The 20,767-nt window shown below is 48.1% G+C and overlaps 1 protein-coding gene across 3 annotated transcripts in view; it reads right to left on the reverse strand.

Annotated features, from left to right (window-relative positions):
- The window catches only part of COL27A1 (collagen type XXVII alpha 1 chain), a 2,221,286-nt gene that overhangs the window by 756,474 nt on the left and 1,444,045 nt on the right, over positions 1–20,767 (reverse strand). For all 3 annotated transcript variants that reach the window (XM_085614179.1, XM_085614180.1, XM_085614178.1), the window contains exon 32: positions 12,997–13,050. In XM_085614179.1, the coding sequence (XP_085470305.1) occupies positions 12,997–13,050 (54 nt within the window). The remainder of the gene's footprint in view (positions 1–12,996; positions 13,051–20,767) is intronic.

Below are 20,767 nucleotides of genomic sequence, written 5' to 3' on the forward strand. Positions count from 1 at the left end.
AGAGATAAAGACGAGAAAGATAGAACAGAAAAGAAAACGAAAGAGCTAAAAACGAAGGTCCTCTTGCAGCAGGCGTATCCGCCACGTGGAGGTCAGAATAATTATAGGCAAACACAAGGTGTCTTTCACCAACCCCAACAATTTCAGAACAACCAGCAAATGAATGGGTATTATCAACCACGTGTCCCTGTAGGTCCCAACCAATGTTCATACTGCAAAGAGGAAGGTCATTTTAAATATAGTTGCCCTAAATTGATGCAGCGTAACGGCAATATGTATGGCGCAAGAGGGAGGGGTGGTCAGCAAGCTCCTAGAGGCAGAGGGCGTGGAAATGTTCCCCAGAACGCGCGTCCTCTTCCGCCTCAAAATACCATCAATAGCTTTGATCAGCAAGCCAACGCGACTGGTAATACAGCCCAGTACTACAATAATGATTATTATGCAGAAGACGACAATGTAGAAGATGGTGATTACTAGGACAGCCGTAGACAGAGAGAGGGAGTTGTTTCAGTGCCAGTGGATCAGAGCGGACCGTATGTTGAGGTGACTACAGCAAATGTAACGGAGCCCTTTCTGCTAGACACTGGTGCTGCAAAGAGTTCAATCATGCATTCAAAACTCCCTGGCGCACCTTTATCTGGCGATATAAATGTTTCAGTAGGTTTTTCTGGCGCCCCAGTTAGAAACCCGATTTCTAGTCCCATGTCACTTTCTATTGGACCTTGCGAGCTGAAAGCACCTATCATCCTAACAACAGGTTGTGGTGAGAATTTGCTAGGATTAGATTTGTTAAAAAGATTGCATGCCACACTGTATTGTTCACCGTCAGGAGTACAACTTACATTAGGCAGGAAAGTGATTTTCCCGATGTACTTGTCTAAAAATACAATGCCGCCTGAATTGTCATCCCTTCCGGATGTCCTTTGGGCTACTGGTCCCAATGATGTGGGCCTCTTGGAGATACCGCCATACGTGGTAACTTTAAAGGCTAATGTCAGACTGCCACGCATTCCCCAGTACAAGATCTCTAATGAAGGCCAGAAAGCATTGTTAGAGATTGTCAGCGACTTGATTAATAAGGGTGTAATTGAAGAGACAAGAGGCAACGTTTGCAATAGTCCGATTTTACCTGTCTTAAAACGAACGGACCCTTCACAGCCACCTGTTTATAGATTTGTGATTGATCTTAGAGAGGTTAATAAGATTGTTGTGCCACAGTTTCCAGTTGTCCCTGATATAACTGCCTTGTTAACGATGATTTCAGCCTCTGCTGCATGGTTATCAGTGATCGATTTAAAGAAGGCTTTCTTTAGCATCCCAATTGCAGAGGAGAGCAGAGACATTTTTGGCTTCAGTCTGGGAGGCCGAAGCTTCCGCTTCAAACGCGCTCCCCAGGGCTACTGTGAAAGTCCATCAATATACAGCCAAGCTTTGAAAGCGCAGCTTGATGCACTTGTTTTACCTAGTGGCGCTATCCTGATTCAGTACGTTGACGATTTACTAATTGCCGCGGATACTGAGAAGATCTGCAAGGAAGCCACATTATCATTGTTACGTCATTTATCTGCTTTCCATCAAAAAGTGTCTCTCTCAAAGCTGCAATATTGTCGACAAGAAGTGACCTACTTAGGTCATCTCTTATCGAAGGAGGGAAGGAAACTGACCCCAGAAAGAATTCAAGCCATTGCACAGTTGAGTGTGCCAAGAACACAGAGAGAAGTGCGTGCTTTCTTGGGCATTACCTCATACTGTAGGCACTGGATCCCAAATTTTTCCCTGTTGGCAAAACCTTTGTTAGCATTAACATGCAAAGACACACCGAATCCTATCCCATGGTCTGAAGAGTGCCAGAAAAGTTTTGGGGAATTGCGCAATGCATTATGTTCGGCTCCTGTGTTGGGTACCCCTGACTACAGCAAGCCTTTTACATTGTATGTTCACGAGAAAGATGGTTGTGCATTATCAGTGTTAACACAGCCTTTTGGCGACCGACCACGCCCATGCGCATATTTTTCATCAACCTTGGACCCTGTAGCGAGGGCATTGCCAAGCTGTCTGAGAGCGACAGCTGCTGCAGCTATGTCTATCCGACAATCTGCTGGTTTGGTAATGGACAACACATTGATCGTTATGGTTCCACATGCTGTAGACACATTATTAAACAGAACCAAGACACAACACTTGACTAGTGCGCGATTATCAGGCTATGAGCTCACACTGTTAGCAAACCACATACACATAAAAAGATGCAACACGCTGAATCCAGCTACGTTATTGCCAAATCCAGCAGACCTAGATGAGAATGAGCAACATGACTGTCTGTTCAGAACAGAAGAAGAGACGAAAGGGAGAGTAGATCTAAAAGATACTCCCCTGACTGAGTGTGATGGTACTTTATGGGTGGATGGTTCGTGTTTCAAGCTCCCTAATGGTGACACGACTGCTGCGTATGCTATCACGACTTTACACACGGTTGTGGAAACTGCACGAGTGCCACATAATTCGGCCCAAGCAGCAGAATTAATCGCCCTCACAAGAGCATGCGTGTTGTCTGAAGGAATGAGAGTGAATATATACACCGAAAGCCAGTACGCCTTTGGCGTGGCTCATAGTTTTGGGCGATTGTGGAAAGAACGTGGGTTCCTGACGTCGCATGGAGCTAAAATTCAGAATGGCAAGTTGGTGAATGATCTCCTTGAGTCACTGACCCTACCGTTGCAAGTTGCGATTATGAAATGCAGTGCGCACAGGAAAATCACAGATGATGTTGGACGTGGGAATGCGTTTGCTGATGAGATCGCGAAAGAAACAGCACAGAATGTAAAGACTAGAATGTATGTTGCAGGCCCCGCAAGATGGGTTGATGATGTTGGAATGTGTGAAAACGCGATAGAGAGTGTGAAGTCGCTTCAAGCTGAAGCTACAGAGAAAGAATTAAGCAAGTGGAGAGAAAGTGTGGGTAAGTTGGATGAGAATGGTTGTTGGATTGATCTGACGGAACATAGGCGATGGTTGTTGCCTGATGCATATGTGCTTCCAGTAGTTACAATGGCACATGGAATGGCACATATCAGTACGAAAGGAATTTGTAAGTTGTTGGCTCCAGTATGGCAGAATGCTGGAATTCCCAAGTGTGCAGAGAATGTGGTCAAGAATTGTATGATATGTCTGAAGTATAACCCTGGTAGGGGAACCCCAACTCCAGCTGGTCATTTTGCACCCCCATCATACCCATTTGAAGTTTTGCAGCTGGACTTTATCCACATGGAAAGGTGCAACAACCTGAAATATGTATTGGTGGTTGTCTGCGCTTTTTCAAAATGGGTAGAGGCCTATCCTCTAAATCAATCAATCAATCAATCAATGACACTTATAGAGCGCGCTACATACCCGTAGGGTCTCAAGGCGCTGGGGGGGGGGGGGGGTGCCGCTACTGCTCGAACAGCCAGGTCTTCAGCTTCTTCCTGAAGGAGAGGTGGTCTTGGGTCAGGCGCAGGTCGGTCGGGAGGGAGTTCCAGGTCTTGGCGGCCAGGTAGGAGAAGGACCTTCCTCCAGTAGTCGCTCTTCGGATGCGGGGGACGGCGGCGAGGGCGTGGTTGGCTGATCGGAGGTGGCGTTTGGGAGCGTAGAAGTTGATCCGGCTGTTGAGGTAGCTCGGGCCTTGGTCGTGTAGGGCTTCGTGTGCGTGGGTGAGGAGGCGGAAGGTGATTCTTTTGTTGACGGGGAGCCAGTGAAGGTCTCTCAGATGTCCGGAGAGGTGGCTGGTTCGTGGGATGTCGAGGATGAGTCTGGCTGAGGCGTTCTGGATCCGCTGGAGTCTCTTCTGGAGCTTGGCGGTGGTACCGGCGTAGAGGGCGTTGCCGTAGTCCAGTCGGCTGGTGACGAGGGCCTGGGTGACGGTCTTCCTGGTCTCGGTGGGGATCCACCAGAAGATCTTCCGTAGCATGCGTAGGATGTTGAAGCACGCCGAGGAGACGTTGTTGACTTGCCTGGTCATGGAGAGGGAGGAGTCCAGGATGAAGCCCAGGTTGCGTGCGTGGTCCGTTGGTTTGGGTGCGGTGCCCAGGGCGGGAGGCCACCAGGAGTCGTCCCAGGCGGAGGGTGAAGAGCCCAGGATGAGGACCTCCGTCTTGTCAGAGTTCAGTTTCAGGCGGCTGGTCGTCATCCACTCGGCTACCTCTTTCATCCCTTCGTGCAGGTTGGCTCTGGCGGAGGCGGGGTCGTTGGTCAGGGAGAGGATCAGCTGGGTGTCGTCGGCGTAGGAGATTATGCTGAGGTTGTGTTTGCGTGCGATGGCCGCGAGGGGGCTCATGTAGACGTTGAAGAGGGTGGGGCTCAGAGATGATCCTTGAGGGACGCCGCAGATGACTTCGGAGGCCTCTGACTTGTACGGTGGTAGGCGGACTCTCTGTGTTCTTCCGTCGAGGAAGGAGGTGATCCATTCCAGCGCCTTGTCCTGGATTCCGATGTTGCTGAGGCGCTGTACTAGGGTGCGGTGGCAGACAGTGTCGAATGCCGCGGAGAGGTCTAGGAGGATGAGGGCCGCTGTTTCTCCGTTGTCCATCAGGGCTCGGATGTCATCGGTGGCGGCGATGAGGGCGGTCTCGGTGCTGTGATTGGCTCGGAAGCCGGACTGTGAGGGGTCGAGGGATCCATTCGTCTCGAGGAAGGCGGCCATCTGCTTGTTGACGGTCTTCTCGATGACTTTGGCTGGAAACGGGAGGAGCGAGATGGGGCGGTAGTTCTTGAGTTCGGTGGGGTCCGCTGTTGGTTTCTTGAGTAGAGCGCTGAGTTCGGCGCTACAACGGCGCTACAACGGCGCTCTAAAACTTAAACTGGCCAAAATCCAGGCGAGCACCGGTCTTAAATGGCCTGATGCTCTGCCTTTAGCACTCCTGTCCACCAGAATGACCGTACACTCACGAGTGGGACTTAGTCCTTATGAAGTGGTTTTTGGCCGCCTGGCCAACGTATGGGGTGTACCAAGGCCTACGAAATTCAGTGAGAACAGGTGCATGATACTCTTCCCCAAGCTTCTGAAACTCCTGGACACCCTATCGACCCTGGCACATGGGTGCTGATTAGAAACTTCCAGCGCAAGAGCAACGACGAGCCTCGTTGGATCGGCCCCCACCTTGTACTCCTGTCAACGAGATCAGCGGTCCGGGTGAAAGGGAGAAAGAATTGGGTCCATGGCACCCACTGCAAGGTAGTCCCCTTGCCCCTGCCATATGACCAGTGGGTCCAGGAGGCTGACTCTGAAACAGACACTGTACCTCGTTTTGTACCATTCAGTGATGCACGCATAAAGGGCACAGTTTCAGACCAAGAGAGTAACGATATTTTGCAAGAAGCTGTGCCACCATCAAGTCGATTGGACACCACAGAGCCTGAACTTTTGTTCCAGGATCAAACAGCACCTGGCCGTCTCCGCTATAATTTTAGACCAAGGCCTATGGACAAATAAAGATTTCCTCACTATCTTTTCTTTTTGACATTATAAGCTCTCCCATCTGAAGGACTTTCTTGATTTTTGTTTTTCGAACCACCATCCGGGTTCAGCCGCAGGGTCGCGGTGCCAAGACTTTGGGGTATAGGCCGAAGACGTTAGGTCAACGGTTCTGGTTGGTCTAGGGCGTTTCCCTGGACTGACAGGCGTACTCCTTAGCAGAAGAAACTCATCCGCCGCGAGCGGCCCGATTAGAGGATGGAGTTTTTTAAGATGGAGAGACCCGTTGAGGAAATGAACTTTAAAGCAAGGATGTGTAAAATTATAAAGAGTAAATGTTTTGTATTTTTGTGCCTATTTATACTATGTAGTATAATAATGTTCATCGTTGGATTTGTATTTTTCTCCTCTCAAAAGCCCATTGCACCCACTGTACAGCCTATACCTCTTTCTACTACCTCCTCACACTCTTTTCACCCTCTGCCTGAACATGAGCAAACCAGACGATCAGAATTTGTAAATAACTTGTTTATTCAGCTCTTGCACCAACACCAACTAGTAATGAATACAACTAATTGCTGGGTGTGTGGGTTAATGCCACATACCATCAACAAGGGTATTCCCTATCTAGTGTTGCCGTACAGTTACAATGGATCGTCATGGGCATTCCAGACCATGTTTCTCTACGCTCTAGATACGTACTCCCCTCGACAACCGCGTTCCATCAGACCTATCACCAATAATAAGGCTTTGATGAAAGGAGTTGCCGATATGAGCAGAGATATCGATGCATACTCGTCCATACCCAAGGAAGAATTGAGACCTTATGTAGGATGGAACGCAACGGGGTATAGTATTAGTCTGGGTGAAAGACAGCGAAAAATCTCATCCCCAATCTGGGTCGTACCCCACATAGGTCGGTTCTGCTTACAGGGTAATGGTCAGAATCCTAGAGCTCAACTAGGGAGAAGTGACTGTACTGAAACGTACACTTTCCCATCACAGTTTTCTCCTGCGTTTTTGGCTGCCAAAGGCACATATTTCATCTGCAATGACCGAGCATATACATGGTTGCCCCCTGATTTCTCGGGCACATGTTATATTGCGAACTTGCTACCGCCAACATTTACTGCTGCCTCTGACTATCACAAGACTAGAGTTGTGAGGGGCGTAATTAGTAAGGAGGATACTGCCGGTCAGGAAGCGGGAGACTTCTTCTTGGGTTTCCTGCCGTTTTGGGGTCCTATGGTAAATAGTAGGAACCTGAGACAACTGACTCGTGTGGTTGAATCCACTGTCAATGTAACGGCTGGTGCCCTCGGTAATTTGACAGCTGAGCTCCAAGCGGATCGCCTCATGACTTTGCAGAACCGTATGGTTCTAGACGTTATTCTTGCAGACCGCGGTGGGGTATGTAAGGTTATCCAATCCAGTTGTTGCATTTTCATACCAGATAACGCTCCAACAGTCTATCAAGCCATCTCCAGACTCCATAAAATATCTGAGTCCATACACGTGGATAAAGGAGATTGGTCACTGGTGGGGTGGTTCTGGGAACTGATATCTGCCTGGGGTTGGAAAGTTCTGATGGTCATTGGAATGATCTTAGCGATTCTTTTCCTGTTCTGTCTGTGCATACAGTGTGCTCCTGCGATATGTGGCCTCTGTGCTACATTATGTGTAAGGAAACCTGTATGAAGGGACGAGCTAAGTAATAGGAGGATGCTACAGCAACATCTCCATGACTTTGTGAACATTGACCTAGACTCGGATTAAGATGAGTATAGTGATTGCCTATGTAAGGGCAAAAGGAGGGTCTGTCGTACTTTAATCTCTGTGACCGCGTAGGGGACAGGGCCCCACCCCTGTCTATCCTGGTATTAGCGAACCGCAAATGGTTAATGCGGTATGTACAAGTGCTTTGTATACCGTTCTAGCTATGAATGCACTGTGTACACGTTATTCTGCATCACTACGCGGGTTTCATTTTGGAAGCAGTGGCCATCTTGTGATTGCCCTCACATAGGCTATAATGAAGCAAATACGGGCCTCACAGCACATTTGCCTTTCCATGACTCTTCTGTGACCTGGGCAGCTTGGCTCTGCTGCCCCAGGTCAAACTGGTTTCACGAGCTCCCCTTCCTCCGGCCACCTGTGATTAGCATCAGGGCTTGACACGCCATAAAGTCCTTTCATCCCACACAAGCCTCTGGCTAATCTCTTTTACACCTGACTGTTCCTGCTTTATGACTTGTTTCTATCAACAAGAGCTGCCCGTGTTTTATTGGGGCCTATCGATATCTGATGTGGGATCTGAACCTTGCTGTGTAAATAATTGTGGGCTGGCTTAGCTGGAATGTAGGATGGTCATCATGACTCTGCCTTTTCGTTTGTAATGTACACGTGTATATGGCCGTATCATAAACCTAGGAATGTATGCCTGAGGCAGGAAAAACTGTACTTAAGGAGAAGTCCGTTTCTATGATTTTTAGCAGTCTCCTGAGAACATACACGCTGTTGTACTTCTAGGATATCTGTAATTGGTCTGCAGCCAATAAATGAATCTTTGACTTCACCCAAAAGACTCTGTGTTTCTGTAGGTCTGGAACAGGGAGAACCCAGAAGTCATAGGGTGTGTGCCCCTGCACCGCTGGGCTTAAAATACCCAGTACTTCAGGTTTCGCCCAAGTGCCCAAAGGGTGTCCGTGAGAGCTTCATTAACTGGTGATAGAGGTTCTGTAGGGGCTTGACCAGGCGAGAGTAACTCTGTCAGAACATTAGTGTATGAAACTGGGTTACTAATTGATTGAGGTGTGAGCCCTGGTCAAGCAGTAACTACAAATGTTGTCAGGGTAAGGCACAAGCAACCCCAAATCAACCTGTGCTCACCCTCTGGTAGCTTAGCAGAGAGAAGTCAGGCTTAACTTAGAGGCAATGTGTAAAGTATTTGTGCAACACTTAAAAGCAGTAAAACAGATAAACCACCTCACAATAATATGTCATACCAGGTTAGAAGAATAGAGCTCAATTTCAGAAATAAAACAAGACCAAAACGACAAAAATCGAATCAGTAGAACCAGAGTTATGATAAAAAAAATAGCGCCTTAAAGCAGAAAGCACAAACTGCGGCTATCTGGTTGTGCTGGACCAGGTCAAAGTCAAGAGGAGCGCAGGTCAGATACAGTCCCAGTTTAGTCCAGCTGAAGGTTTACCCTCTCCAGTTTTGTGCCAAGAGTACTGTTCGCACTTGAAAGGGTTACGGGAGAGCAAAGAGGTGTCGCAGGCGGTTGTAGGCATAGCATGAACAGCACGAATGGCCGGGCGTCTTGGACGGGTGGGCTGGTGCGTCACGTTGTAGGTCATTTGCGGGCAAGTGATGTGATGCTTGCTGTGTGAAGAGATGAACTGGCAGCGGCATGCGCTGATTTTCGGTGTGAGGGGCACAGTCTTGGTGCAAGCAGACCCGTTCAAGGTCACAGAGAGCCCAACAGCTTGATTTAAGAGCCAGTGAGCCACACCAAGGCACCAAGGGTCAAGGACCTGAAAGGCACCAGTTGAGGGTTAGGAACTCGCTGCAGCGGGTTGTGAGCCTTTTATGTCCCTGAGGCTAAGATCAGGAGGCCAGCAGACTAGCCTTTTGAGTCACTCTGGGGTCCTGGGGTCAAAAGGAAGTTGCAGGTCCAGTTCTTCCCCTGACAAGAGGGAAGCAGGCAGCAGTTCGGCACAGCAAGGCAGTAGTTCCTTTAGAGCAGCAGTCTAGCAGAGTGACAGTCTTTGTAGCAGCAAAGCAGTCCTTCTCCCTGGCAGAGTATCCACAAGTTCAGAAGTATACTGTAGTATTGGCGTCTGAGGTTCAGTATTTATACCCAGTTGTGCTTTTGAAGTGGGGTGAAGCTTATCGATGTTCCCCTTTGAAGTCCCCAGGCATGCTGCCTTCCCTGCCTAGGCTCTAGACAAACTACAGGGGGTATGCAGCCCTTTGTGTGGAGGCAGGACACAGCCTATTCAGGTGTATGTGGGGCTCTGTTCAGCCCCTCCCACCCATTCTGCCAGTGATGGCCCATCCAGGCATCCCTAAACTTGGTTGTCTAGGAGGAATACACAAAGCCCAACTCTCATGTGACCAGAAACAGGCGAAAGGCACTACATGGGAAAGGCAAGACAATCCACACTTTCTAAAAGAGGTATTTTCAGAATTGCAATTTAAAATCCAAATTCACCATAAATTAGGATTTTAAACTGTGATTGCAGGGAACCAAACTTGAACCGGTACCATCTGAAAGTTGCACTTATAAAATCTAATAAGGTAACTCTAATGTTGTCCTATGGGAGAGACTGGCCTTGCAGTGGTGAACAACTAATGTAAGAGTTTTTCACTACCAGGACATGTAAAATTTAAAAGTGCATGTCCTACTTTTTAAATACATTGTACACTGCTCTCTGGGCTGTCCAGGGCCTACCCTAGGGGGGACTTGTATGTATTAACAAGCATTTTCAATGCAATAGGTCTCGCATTTACGCGAGTTTAAGCTATTGGCATTGTAAATGCCAATGCCTTTTATTTATGTTTTTAAAACAAAAACAAAAATAAAAGGCATTGTTATTTGCAATGTCAATAGCTCAAACTCGCGTAAATGCGAGACCTATTGCATTGCAAATGCTTGTTCCAGGCCAGCCTGGAGACAGCTGTGGTGTATTCAACTCCTTACCACACCTTGTGGCATGACACACTGTGTGATATCAGAGCACTCTCTCTGCACCTCAGTCTGCTTCTACATTAGGAGGTACGTGGAAATGTCAGATTACTATAGTAAAAGTGTAAACATCAAAAACACAGCAACGTTTTCCACGTTGTGCACCCGAGCGTGGATGTAAATAGGCCGACGTATTTCAGGAAAGTCCTTGAGCGGTTTCCTGCTTAGATGGGATAGGGAAAAATACCCGCTCCCCCCCACCCCCAACCCTTGGCCCCACCCACCGCTGCCCCGTTTCCTTTCCCTGGCCAGTATTCAGTGATAAGAGCCCTCCGCCTGCTCGGTGCTGTTTATGTACAATAGGTCGGCACCAATCACGGCCGCAGGGCTTTGATTCAAATAAATGTAATTTCTTTTCAGAAATGAAAAGACCCGTAGAAGTAATTGACAAAATGTTACGTAGACAACAGATTTAATTTGCAGCGGGGCCATCCAAATGACACTAACTGTGTGCAGCGGTGTGTTTGAGCAAGGAAATTAAAAAGTGTAAAGGGGCTCGGCGGCGGCGTCACCTCTTAGAAGGGGTCTGCTTCCTGCTGGTGTCATTTTCATGCTCCCACCAGACCCGGTCTTGCCAGCGCACAAACTTTAATACAGAAAGCCGGCCGCCAATAATGAACAAGAAAAAACACGAGCACCATCTGTTTCCAATTAACACGAATGCGAGACGCTGGTGCAATAATTGGAAACAGATGGGGCTGATGCTCGCTTTCGCAAGCCCTAGACCGTGGGCGGATGCAAAGGTGGGACATGCACCCGCCTTTGCCTAATTGCGTGCTGTCTTTCTTAGAAACGGCGATAATTTTAGCAAGGTTCTTGCTAATATGCCCCATAGTTTTTATAATTTATGGTCAATGAGCAGCTGGCCATTAGAGGTGGGCAATGTGGGTGCATTGATAGAAGTGGTCACTCAAGATTGTGCGGCTTTGGGTTCCTTGGCTGCCATTGGTTTGTTCAGTATTTAAATATATTAATTTAATTTATACATTTTTAAAATCCCACTCTCTCTAACATTTTCATTTTTAAATCAAACTATAAAGTTACTCAAAAGTGTGGGCTCACACATTTCTGCGCCCTGGAAAAGGGTGTAGAGCCAAATTTACAAGTGTAAATTACTACTGACAAAAAGAAACAGCAGGAAACCCAGCATGACACGTGGCCAGCCACTCGTACTGCAACACCCTGCCATAAAAGATAATGGTGGGAGGGGCTTACTATAAAATCTCATAGGTAATAATGTTAAATTAAATTATCCTAAATAGCTAAAAATATAAATAAATTGAGTGTGGTCTGGGGTAGGCAGGTAGAGTTCGTTCAGCTTTATTACAGCAGGTTTGGATGCATCTAACAGTCCAGCTGACGATCCTTGCCTTTGAAATGGCATGTCCTTCATGAGGTTGGGAGAAAGTTACAACCAGTAGTTTTTACAAAAGAGTATGGTGCTGTCAGTGTAATACGTAAGAGCATGCTTAACATCAAGGGTGTGGAGTGCTCTCTCGTCTAACGAGTCAGGATGTGGGAAGAAGACAGGTAACTCAATGGATTGGTTAAGGTGAAAAGGAGAGACCCTTGGGCAGAAACGTAGGATTAGTTCTGAGAACCCCTTTGCCCACATGTACTTGGAAAAAATGTTTCTGCAAATCATTAATGCATCTGGGTGAGGGGATTGTGATGAGGAGGGCAAAATCCAGGAGCGGAACTGTAGGGAGCAAGAATGCATCACTTGAAGAGTGGACCCCTTAGTCTGATGAGTACAATATTCAGGTTCCAGACTGAGGTGGCGAGTACTGTCGGTGGGATTGCTGGCTTGAGGCCCTCCAAGAAGGCTTGGCTCAGGGACTTTGAAGAGAAAAGAATGTTCTCCATTCTGCATGTATGCCGCAATAGCTACTAGGTGTAGCCGGACTGAGGTATAAACCACCCTGGACGTTTGAAGGTGTAGAGGGTAACATATGATGTCCTACAACTTGGGGTGAGTGGGTTAATGTTATTTAGAGTACAATAATGCACAAAACCTTTCCATTTTGCAGCCTAGCAGCTGCATGTTGTAGGTCTACGAGCTTCTCTGAGTATGTCCACGCACTCCAAGAGTGATCCAGTGTCACCAAACTCTGTGACTTCAGGTGCCAAATCGCTAGGTTGAGCAGCTTGGGGTTGGGTGTCTGACTTTGCAGTGATCTTGACTGAGAAGGGTAAAGAAAAATAATGTAACAATAGAGAAGGTGACCATGAGCATCTGCATCCAGAGGAGGAGTCAGAGATCTCATCACTCGAAAGACTTGTTTGATGAAAAACAATTTGCAACGTCCGAACCCAATACTAGATGGCAGGAGTATGCACAGCATGTGTATCTACAGCCACACATGCTATGAACACAAGCTTTTTTTTATCAAAAATCTCTACTGGACCCTGAACCGTGCTGATCACCCCAACCCCAGCACCTGTTTTCATCCTGTTTGACTTTCTATCTCCTTTCTGATCTTCTGTCAATGGTTCTTCAACTATTACATTCTTGTCCTCACAAATGTTTGGCTGCCGTTGAATATTTGTTTGATTGCTTCAGATTTAGTGAGCCTTTTACCTGACCATTGCACTTTTATAGTTGGCCAAACCTTGCTGGGAAGTGCGGACTCCCAGTAACCACTCAGTGTTCACTTGAACTGCCAAGTGATCACTCCACCCAAATATGGTTTACCTGATCCAGGACACTAGACTTTCTACTGGATTTACATCCAAACTACTCAGAGGCGGGTCCATTCACCCCAACACTTGCAAACAACACAAGATACTTACCAGCTCTCCCACGACCCCTTTTGCTCCCTGGGGGCCGGCTGGTCCAGTAATTCCCTAGAAACAAAGGTAAAAGGATCAGTAAAAGAACTTTTAACACCGTGCCCCTCGCAAACTAAGACTACTTTGTCCACACACACTAAGGACACACCACAACCCATGTACACCATCAACAGACATAGACAACATGCCTTCACATATCACAAATACACCACAGCGGTCACACACCAACATACCATGAACCTTGCACACCACCAATGCATTACTGCCCTAACACACCAGATGTCTAACACCGTAGCACTGCTGCTCTTATGGACCGTGAACACACTACAGACATACAAAATGCCTCACATAAAGGTACACAAAAACCTTTTTTCAGTCACCACACCTCAAAACAGTACAGTTCACAAGCACACATTGATAAATTACAGCTCTCAACACCACCAACACATGCCTACACCACAACCTTCATACACCACAAATGCATTAGTCCTCACACACCATCAATACCCCAGCACTCTTTCACACCACCAACATACCGCAAACCTTTTCAAGTCACCAATACACGACATCTCTCATATACCAACACACTATAGCCCATCTACATCACTAAAATAGTGCAGCCATCAGAATGGACAACACATAACTAACACGCCTCAACACACCACATCCTTCGCATACCACCAACACATATTGAAAACCTAACACTGTAGCTATCATAAGTGTTAAAGTGTTTTTATTCATTAGAAACATGTGTTTAAGCTAGAATAACTAAGCCGCAAATGTAAATTACTGTGCCTCCGCCTGCTTGCACTAACATTTATTTTAAAGTTGCAGAAGAAAATGTAGCTTTTAAAACAGAATGAACAAGTTTGCATGTTTTTTTCCTGTGTTTTTTCCTTTTCATAATATCGATGAAATGGGACTCATTTTATGTCGTGTTTGTACTGAATAAAATATATTTACTTGTATGCCTTAAACATAGGGGCGGGCCAACATTTCCACTCTGCGGGCGGAGTTTTGCCCACTCTGCATTCTGGCAAAACTCTTCCAACTGCCGCACGAAAGAGTTTTTTTCTCATGGGTGGCCCGCCAACGTTAAGTTGGCGAGTGACAATTTGCCTCCCCTACCGCAATTTTCGGGCACAAGAATGCCTCCTGGCAAGATTTCTCAACATGGGCGGCCGCGACCTTTCACTTTGGGAATGCTGCCAATTAAATAGAAACCTACTCTGCAGTGAGTTTATGGATTTAATGCGTACATTGCTAAGTTATTATAAGCTTGTCTGCCATGTTGCCACTTTTTGCACACGTTTCTACATGAATTTGTTTTCACAAATCCTCTGCTTGAGCTCGTTCACATGAGAACTGTCTGCCTTTCACTCTTCTTGCTGTACTCTGTGCTCCGTTCATCTGCTGTTGGCCAGTCTCATGCACGTTAGACATAATACTGCCACCGGTGCACTACTGAAAATCGGGTGCTTTTAATATTGCGTGTAAGCAGGTTAAGACACTTGAAGAAAACCCTTCTGAAGAGAAGAGCTGTTTTTGTCCGGAGATGTAAACCCTTGCATGTAAACCTGGAGGCATGGGTCCCCCCTGACAAAGCCCAGAGGTCTTCTATAATTATCATAAACTAATTCCTAGCACGGGGAGGGTGGCAAGGCACATTAGACCTTTTTTCCACAAGCTTTATAAAATGATCTCCCCGTTCATATTTTATGGGATTGTAACAATGCTCACTATTGTTGTGGACAAGTATAAGTGAGTTGGCGAAAGAGTGTTCTTGCTCCCACGATTACTGAGAGAGTCTGAGTTACCTGCTCTAGGATGTCTCATCATTGGTAGCTTCTCTGTAGTACGGAGAACGGATGAGACACTATAGCTAGGGATTGGGGTTTCGGGCACTAAGGTGGGCGGTTGGTACACCACTGTACACCGAGGTCCTGGTTTCTTGTGCATAGTTCGGTATATGTGCAGAATCCCTGGAACAACTCGAGCGTCAGAAAGAAGCCGCGTCCCTTGGAGAGCCGTGCAGTGTAGTTTGTGCTCATTTTACAGCACGGAACAAGCTCCAGGCACTACAAATCAGCGTGAGGAGCACAACATGTCGAATTTTGCCTGCTCACGGAACTCCATGGAATCTCGCAGAGTTGTGAAACCCCGTGAGTTCCGCCCACCCCAAATGAAAAGGAGGCCATGTTGGGATGGTCTCCTACATTGCAATATTCAAGACCTTTCGCCTAGGTCTGTTCAATGCTCTTCTTTGTAAATTCACCACTTTCCTCCTTATTCTGTATGCGAAATGTTATTTATTTAACGCGTCATGTTTACAACAAGCCATTGGTCATTGCTTCATTTCACGCCATGTGTCGTTTCTGGGATGTGCGTCAGCGTTTCTCTGCTTTTCATGCTGAGCAGCCTCTATGTTAGTCTGTCTGCTGGTTTACACTTGGACTTCTTCCTGGGAGGCAGACTTCATGTTGACGCTCGTGCTGATTTATATTCAGACTCTCCCTAGACTCACAAACTGAGTACATTTATGGAAGTTCGTTTGGCTGCGGCTCATTATCTAAGGTTACGACCTCTCGCAACTTTGGCTTCTGTAATGATTCTTAATTTTGAATAAACCTTTATGGTTTTCAGTTTGAATTTTGTTCTGCAAATGATTTATTTATTTGCACAAGTGCCCCGCCCCACCGGGACTCATGCTGAATAACTGTCATCTAGGGCTACAATGTTGGACTGCACAGTGGGCTGTCCTGTTCAATTAGACTGGACTGCACTGTGGGGCTGCGCTGTGGAGTTGCTCACTGTCACTATGCTCCGCTGGAGCTGAGCAGTCTGGTTGTAATGCAAGGCTGTACTGTAGGGCTGAGCTGTGAGGCTGCGCTGTGGGGCTGCGCTGTGAGGCAGCGCTGTGAGGCTGCGCTGTGGGGCTGCGCTGTGAGGCTGCGCTGTGAGGCTGCGCTGTGGGGCCGCGCTGTGGGGCCGCGCTGTAAGGCTGCGCTGTGGAGTTGCTCACTGTCACTATGCTCCGCTGGAGCTGAGCAGTCTGGTTGTAATGCAAGGCTGTACTGTAGGGCTGAGCTGTAGGGCTGAGCTGTGAGGCTGCGCTGTGGGGCTGCGCTGTGAGGCAGCGCTGTGAGGCTGCGCTGTGGGGCCGCGCTGTAAGGCTGCGCTGTGGAGTTGCTCACTGTCACTACGCTCCGCTGGAGCTGAGCAGTGGGATTGTAATGCAAGGCTGTACTGTAGGGCTGAGCTGTGATCAAATACTGCAGAACTGCACAGAGAGGCTGTGGTGTGGAATGCGCTGTGAGGCTGCACAGAGAGGCTGCGCTGTGGGGCTGCGCAGTGAGGCTGCGCTGTGGAATGCGCTGTGGAGCTGCCGTCTACAAATACATGGTGGGGGTGGGCTGTGCTGTGGGTCTACACTGCACTGAACTGTGGGTCTGCGCTGCAATCCTGCTCTCTGGGACTAAACTGTGGAACTGGGAGTGGGACTGTGATGTGGGGTTTCTGTCTAGGACTGTAGATCTACACTGTGGGCTGTGCTATAGAACTAGACTGTGGGCTGCGTTGTGGGGCTGCGCTGTGGGATTTTCATGCAGGGCTCCTGTCTATGACGACACAGTAGGTCTGCCCTATGACCTGTGCTACAGAACTAGAGAGTGGGGCGCGTTGTGGTGTTGTGATGTGGGGTTTCTGTCTAGGACTACACTGTAGATCTGCACTGTGGGCTGCGCTATAGAACTACACTGTGGGCTGCGTTGTGGGGCTGCACTGTTAGACTGTGATGTGGGGCTCCTGTCTATGACAACACTGTGGACTGTGCTACAGAACTACACTGTGTTCTGCCCTAAGGGACTGCGTTGTGAATCGGGCTGCACTGTGGTGCAGCTTTCTGGAACTACGCTGTGGGGCTGTGCTGTGGCACAAAGAAGGGCATTTCTGTAGGTTTTGAATATGGAGGAGTAGCCTGTTGTGGAGAAATGGAGAACTACCTATCCCCCTCTCCCTTCTTTACCACTCTCTCTAATAACCCTATGCACATCTCTCCGGCAGCGACCCAGGAGTAACCTCGGAGATACCGTGAACAGCAGGCGATAAACAGCAGGTGAATTTTATCACAGCACGATGCAGCTGTGGATTTTAGCCCCCTGACAAACACAAGAGGAGAGCAGTGCCAAGACCACATCCAGTTTCAGTCAGCTGCAGAGAATGATGGTAAGTCAGCACTACCCCACAACCATACACCTTTTCCTCTTACCAAAGAGCCGACAGACTGGTTCTTCGCAGGGTCCTTGCAGCAGCAGGGCAGTCCTTCCGTCCGCTTCTCCTGTCCAATGAAATCTGAGTTCTGGGGGCCAGGGATGCCCTTTTCAAGCCCAGAAAATGCCCTTACGGGAGGTTGTGGTCACTAGTCAATAGGCTAACAGGTTCCCTCCCCCTGATGACAACTTCCTGTGAAGTGTGGCATCCAGCTATCCCAGAAGTCTATTCTGCCCACTATTATGATGGCCAAACACCTCTGTCGGCGTGTAGCACTCCCAAGTCCAACCAGACGTGTGGCTACCAAGACGGCTACATGCCCCAGAAAAAATGGTTTCCCCTCTCTGACCCCAGTGCCGACCTGTCTGTCGAAACAATACAGCAGCAACTCTCCCAAGAGGTTCCCATTTTTGGTTCAAAGGCAGCTCCCCTTGAAGCTCATGGGCTAACAGCGGTGCGGCTTCCAACCAGGAAGAGGCAACACCTCTCCCGTACGCAGGCTTCTATTGTACCATTTCCTAGGAGTCATTTGCACCTCTCTACAGGAGGACAGAAAGCTATTTTACGGACAGACCCCATGTGCAACCGTGTAAATGGCCACTGGAAACCTTAGGCAACACAGTAGCAACTTTCTAAAAGTTGCATGTATCAAAAAGTTACATTAATTGGGACTTGGCCATCAAGTCAGGCATAATGTAATGAGTTGTTTGATACCTTGAAGTGCCCGTCAGCAAGTTAGCAAGACCAAGGTGTTAGGTTGCAACTCTGCACTCATCAATGGGGTACCAGCCTTTCAGCAGTAAAAACAATTGCAGTTTTTTTACTGTTGGAACATGTATAAGTAAATGTTCCACTTTATGATATACAGCACCCTGCCTTAGGGCTCGATAGGCCTGCTTTAGTGGCGACTTACATATATTAACAAGCATTGGTATAGCCAATAGGTCTTACCTTTGGGACCTTATACGTGTTTAGCCATGCAACAGCTGATGTTGTTGCACCAAGGATATTGTGCTGGATAAGTAAACAGTTATAAGGTCCCAAAGGCGAGACCTATTGGCTATGCCAATGCTTGTTTATACATTTGTCCCTCTCCCCCCTTTTAGAAAGTGCTTCAAATTTTAAGAGTTTATTATATTAGAAAATGTCTGACTGAAAGGTTCGTATTGAGAGATCAATTGTTTCCCTCAAAGACTGGATCCCCCTACTCATAGTGACGTCACAGCCTAAATTGTCAGCAAATGTTAATGCAATAAAAGTGCTCTCGCTTACTCTCGCTTACAAAGATGCTGAGAGGTAGAAAAGAATTTCATGTGATTTAAAAAAATATTCATACACATGGAAGACGATATCCTTGGGGGGGAAAAGGCTTTTGTCTCTCCTTTGTAATAGTATAACCATTGGAGGCAGTGTCTACGCCCCAGCCTATGGCCTTCACCGCATACCCCATACCGATGACATTTCTGTCAGAGGCATGAATCCTCATGGCAGTTCACATGTCCATTCCTGCAATCTGCTTGTGCACTGATATTTCTGTTTACAACCTCAAGTATAATAATTATCTTGCAATGGTAGTACTATTTGCAGCGTAACCGTGTATTGTGCATATCTGGCAGAATACAACAATTCCTTCCCAGATTACAAAATGTTTTGTTAAATATTGGTCATAGAGTGTGATTCCTCCCTCAGGTAGACTTTCCACAGCATGCCAAGACTGTTGCAGACATATTATGTGTCTTTGGCAGTGGTGGGTGTCAAAAGGGTCTGGGAATGGTTCCTTTTGTAAAATATGGTTCAACTGTGACAGGTATGATGTCTGTACACATATTTATTATGAACCCACCTGTCTGTTGAGTCTGGTGGAATGTGACAAGCCAGAAGCGATAGAACAAGTCTTACATCAAGTCTGAAGTGTGTCTACCCAAGTCACAAACGGCCACAGCAGCGAGGACCGGTGACCGCTGGACCTCTTCTGTCTAAAAACAACATGTTGAGCACTGTACGACTTGTAAATGGCAAAGTACAATCCATTTTTTTATAAATACGCATGGGTACAGCATATTGTGTGGGCAGAATGTTTGCACACGAGCTAACTGCCTATGAGAGTTCGCGCAGAACGGGCCAAGCTGTCGATGAGATGTCTGAGAAGACATGTCAAACCTTGTTTGGCAGGGCATGAGCCAACTGTTATAATGTTAGTAACATATTACGGACTGGGTAATATATGTGATATATATGACTTCAAAGGAGGTCCTGGTGCTCAAACCTCTGGTCAGTTGACTCTCTGACTGTCTGCAACGCTTTTCATACTGGACCCCAAGCATTCAGTCTATGGCAATGTAGACAGCCTTCCTCTACGAGAGTGAGCCTTGCCGAGGATGTCTCTTTGACATAGTGTGATGAGTGCCAGACAAGGTGTAATTAATCCCTAGCACAGACATCAATATCAGATACATTTCATGTGCGGTAGGACACGCCTGTTTTGTGTACCTCGCCCTTGCAATGTGTCTCTGGTAAAGTGTGATGCGACTCTGGTCCTTGTAGAGACATCTCTGGCATAGTGTGTCCAAGTCTATGGTCGGTCCTTTTCAAGTTGTGTGACATCCTCTCTATAGGTGTGAGGTGGTACCTGCCGCTGTCACGTACCTTCCTTCATGTGAAGTCGCTACGGCAGTTGCAGGGGCCGTGGAGCACACGAGATGTGTCCTCGTGTGCAGGCTTCGGATTTGGCGCCATTGCCCAAAGGCCGGAGCCGGTTGGGCGCCTCGGACCATGAGAGGAGGGGAGTTAGGGGAAAAGCAAACACAACAAACAAGGCAGCGGCGACGGGCGCGGAGCCTGCCCCTTACCTTCCACCGAGCGCGGCCTGGCCTGCTTCCATCTGGACATGTCCAGGGCTCTCTTCACCGCCCTCTTTGCCTCCGTGAACAGCGGCCGCTGCCTCCCTGCTACGGATGAAGTGAGCTGCTTCTTTCCGCCAGAAGGAAATGGGGCGACGTGTCGTCTGCCCCAAGCACTGATGCGCTGGAGGCGCCTCGGGATCCACCGTGGACCCCCGTTGACAACGCGTAACAAATAAACGGGACCCGGGTAGAGGGTGGTGGGCTGCGCCCCCAGGCTCGCTCTCCTGTTACACTCACTCTAAGGGAGTGTTCATTGCAGAGGCAGCGGGCGCCGGCAGACCGGGTAGAGGGTGGTGGGGGTGCACCCCCAGGCTCGCAGGTCCTGTTACACTCACTCTAAGGAAGTGTTCATTGCAGAGACAGCGGGAGCCGGCAGACCGGGTAGAGGGTGGTGGGGGTGCGCCCCCAGGCTCGCGTGCCTGTTACACTCACTCTAAGGAAGTGTTCATTGCAGAGACAGCGGGAGCCGGCAGACTGGGTAGAGGGTGGTGGGGTGCGCCCCCAGGCTCGCGTGCCTGTTACACTCACTCTAAGGAAGTGTTCATTGCAGAGACAGCGGGAGCCGGCAGACCGGGTAGAGGGTGGTGGGGGTGCGCCCC

This window comes from Triturus cristatus, chromosome 1_2, assembly GCF_964204655.1.
Source record: "Triturus cristatus chromosome 1_2, aTriCri1.1, whole genome shotgun sequence".
NCBI classification, from domain to species: Eukaryota; Metazoa; Chordata; class Amphibia; order Caudata; family Salamandridae; genus Triturus; species Triturus cristatus.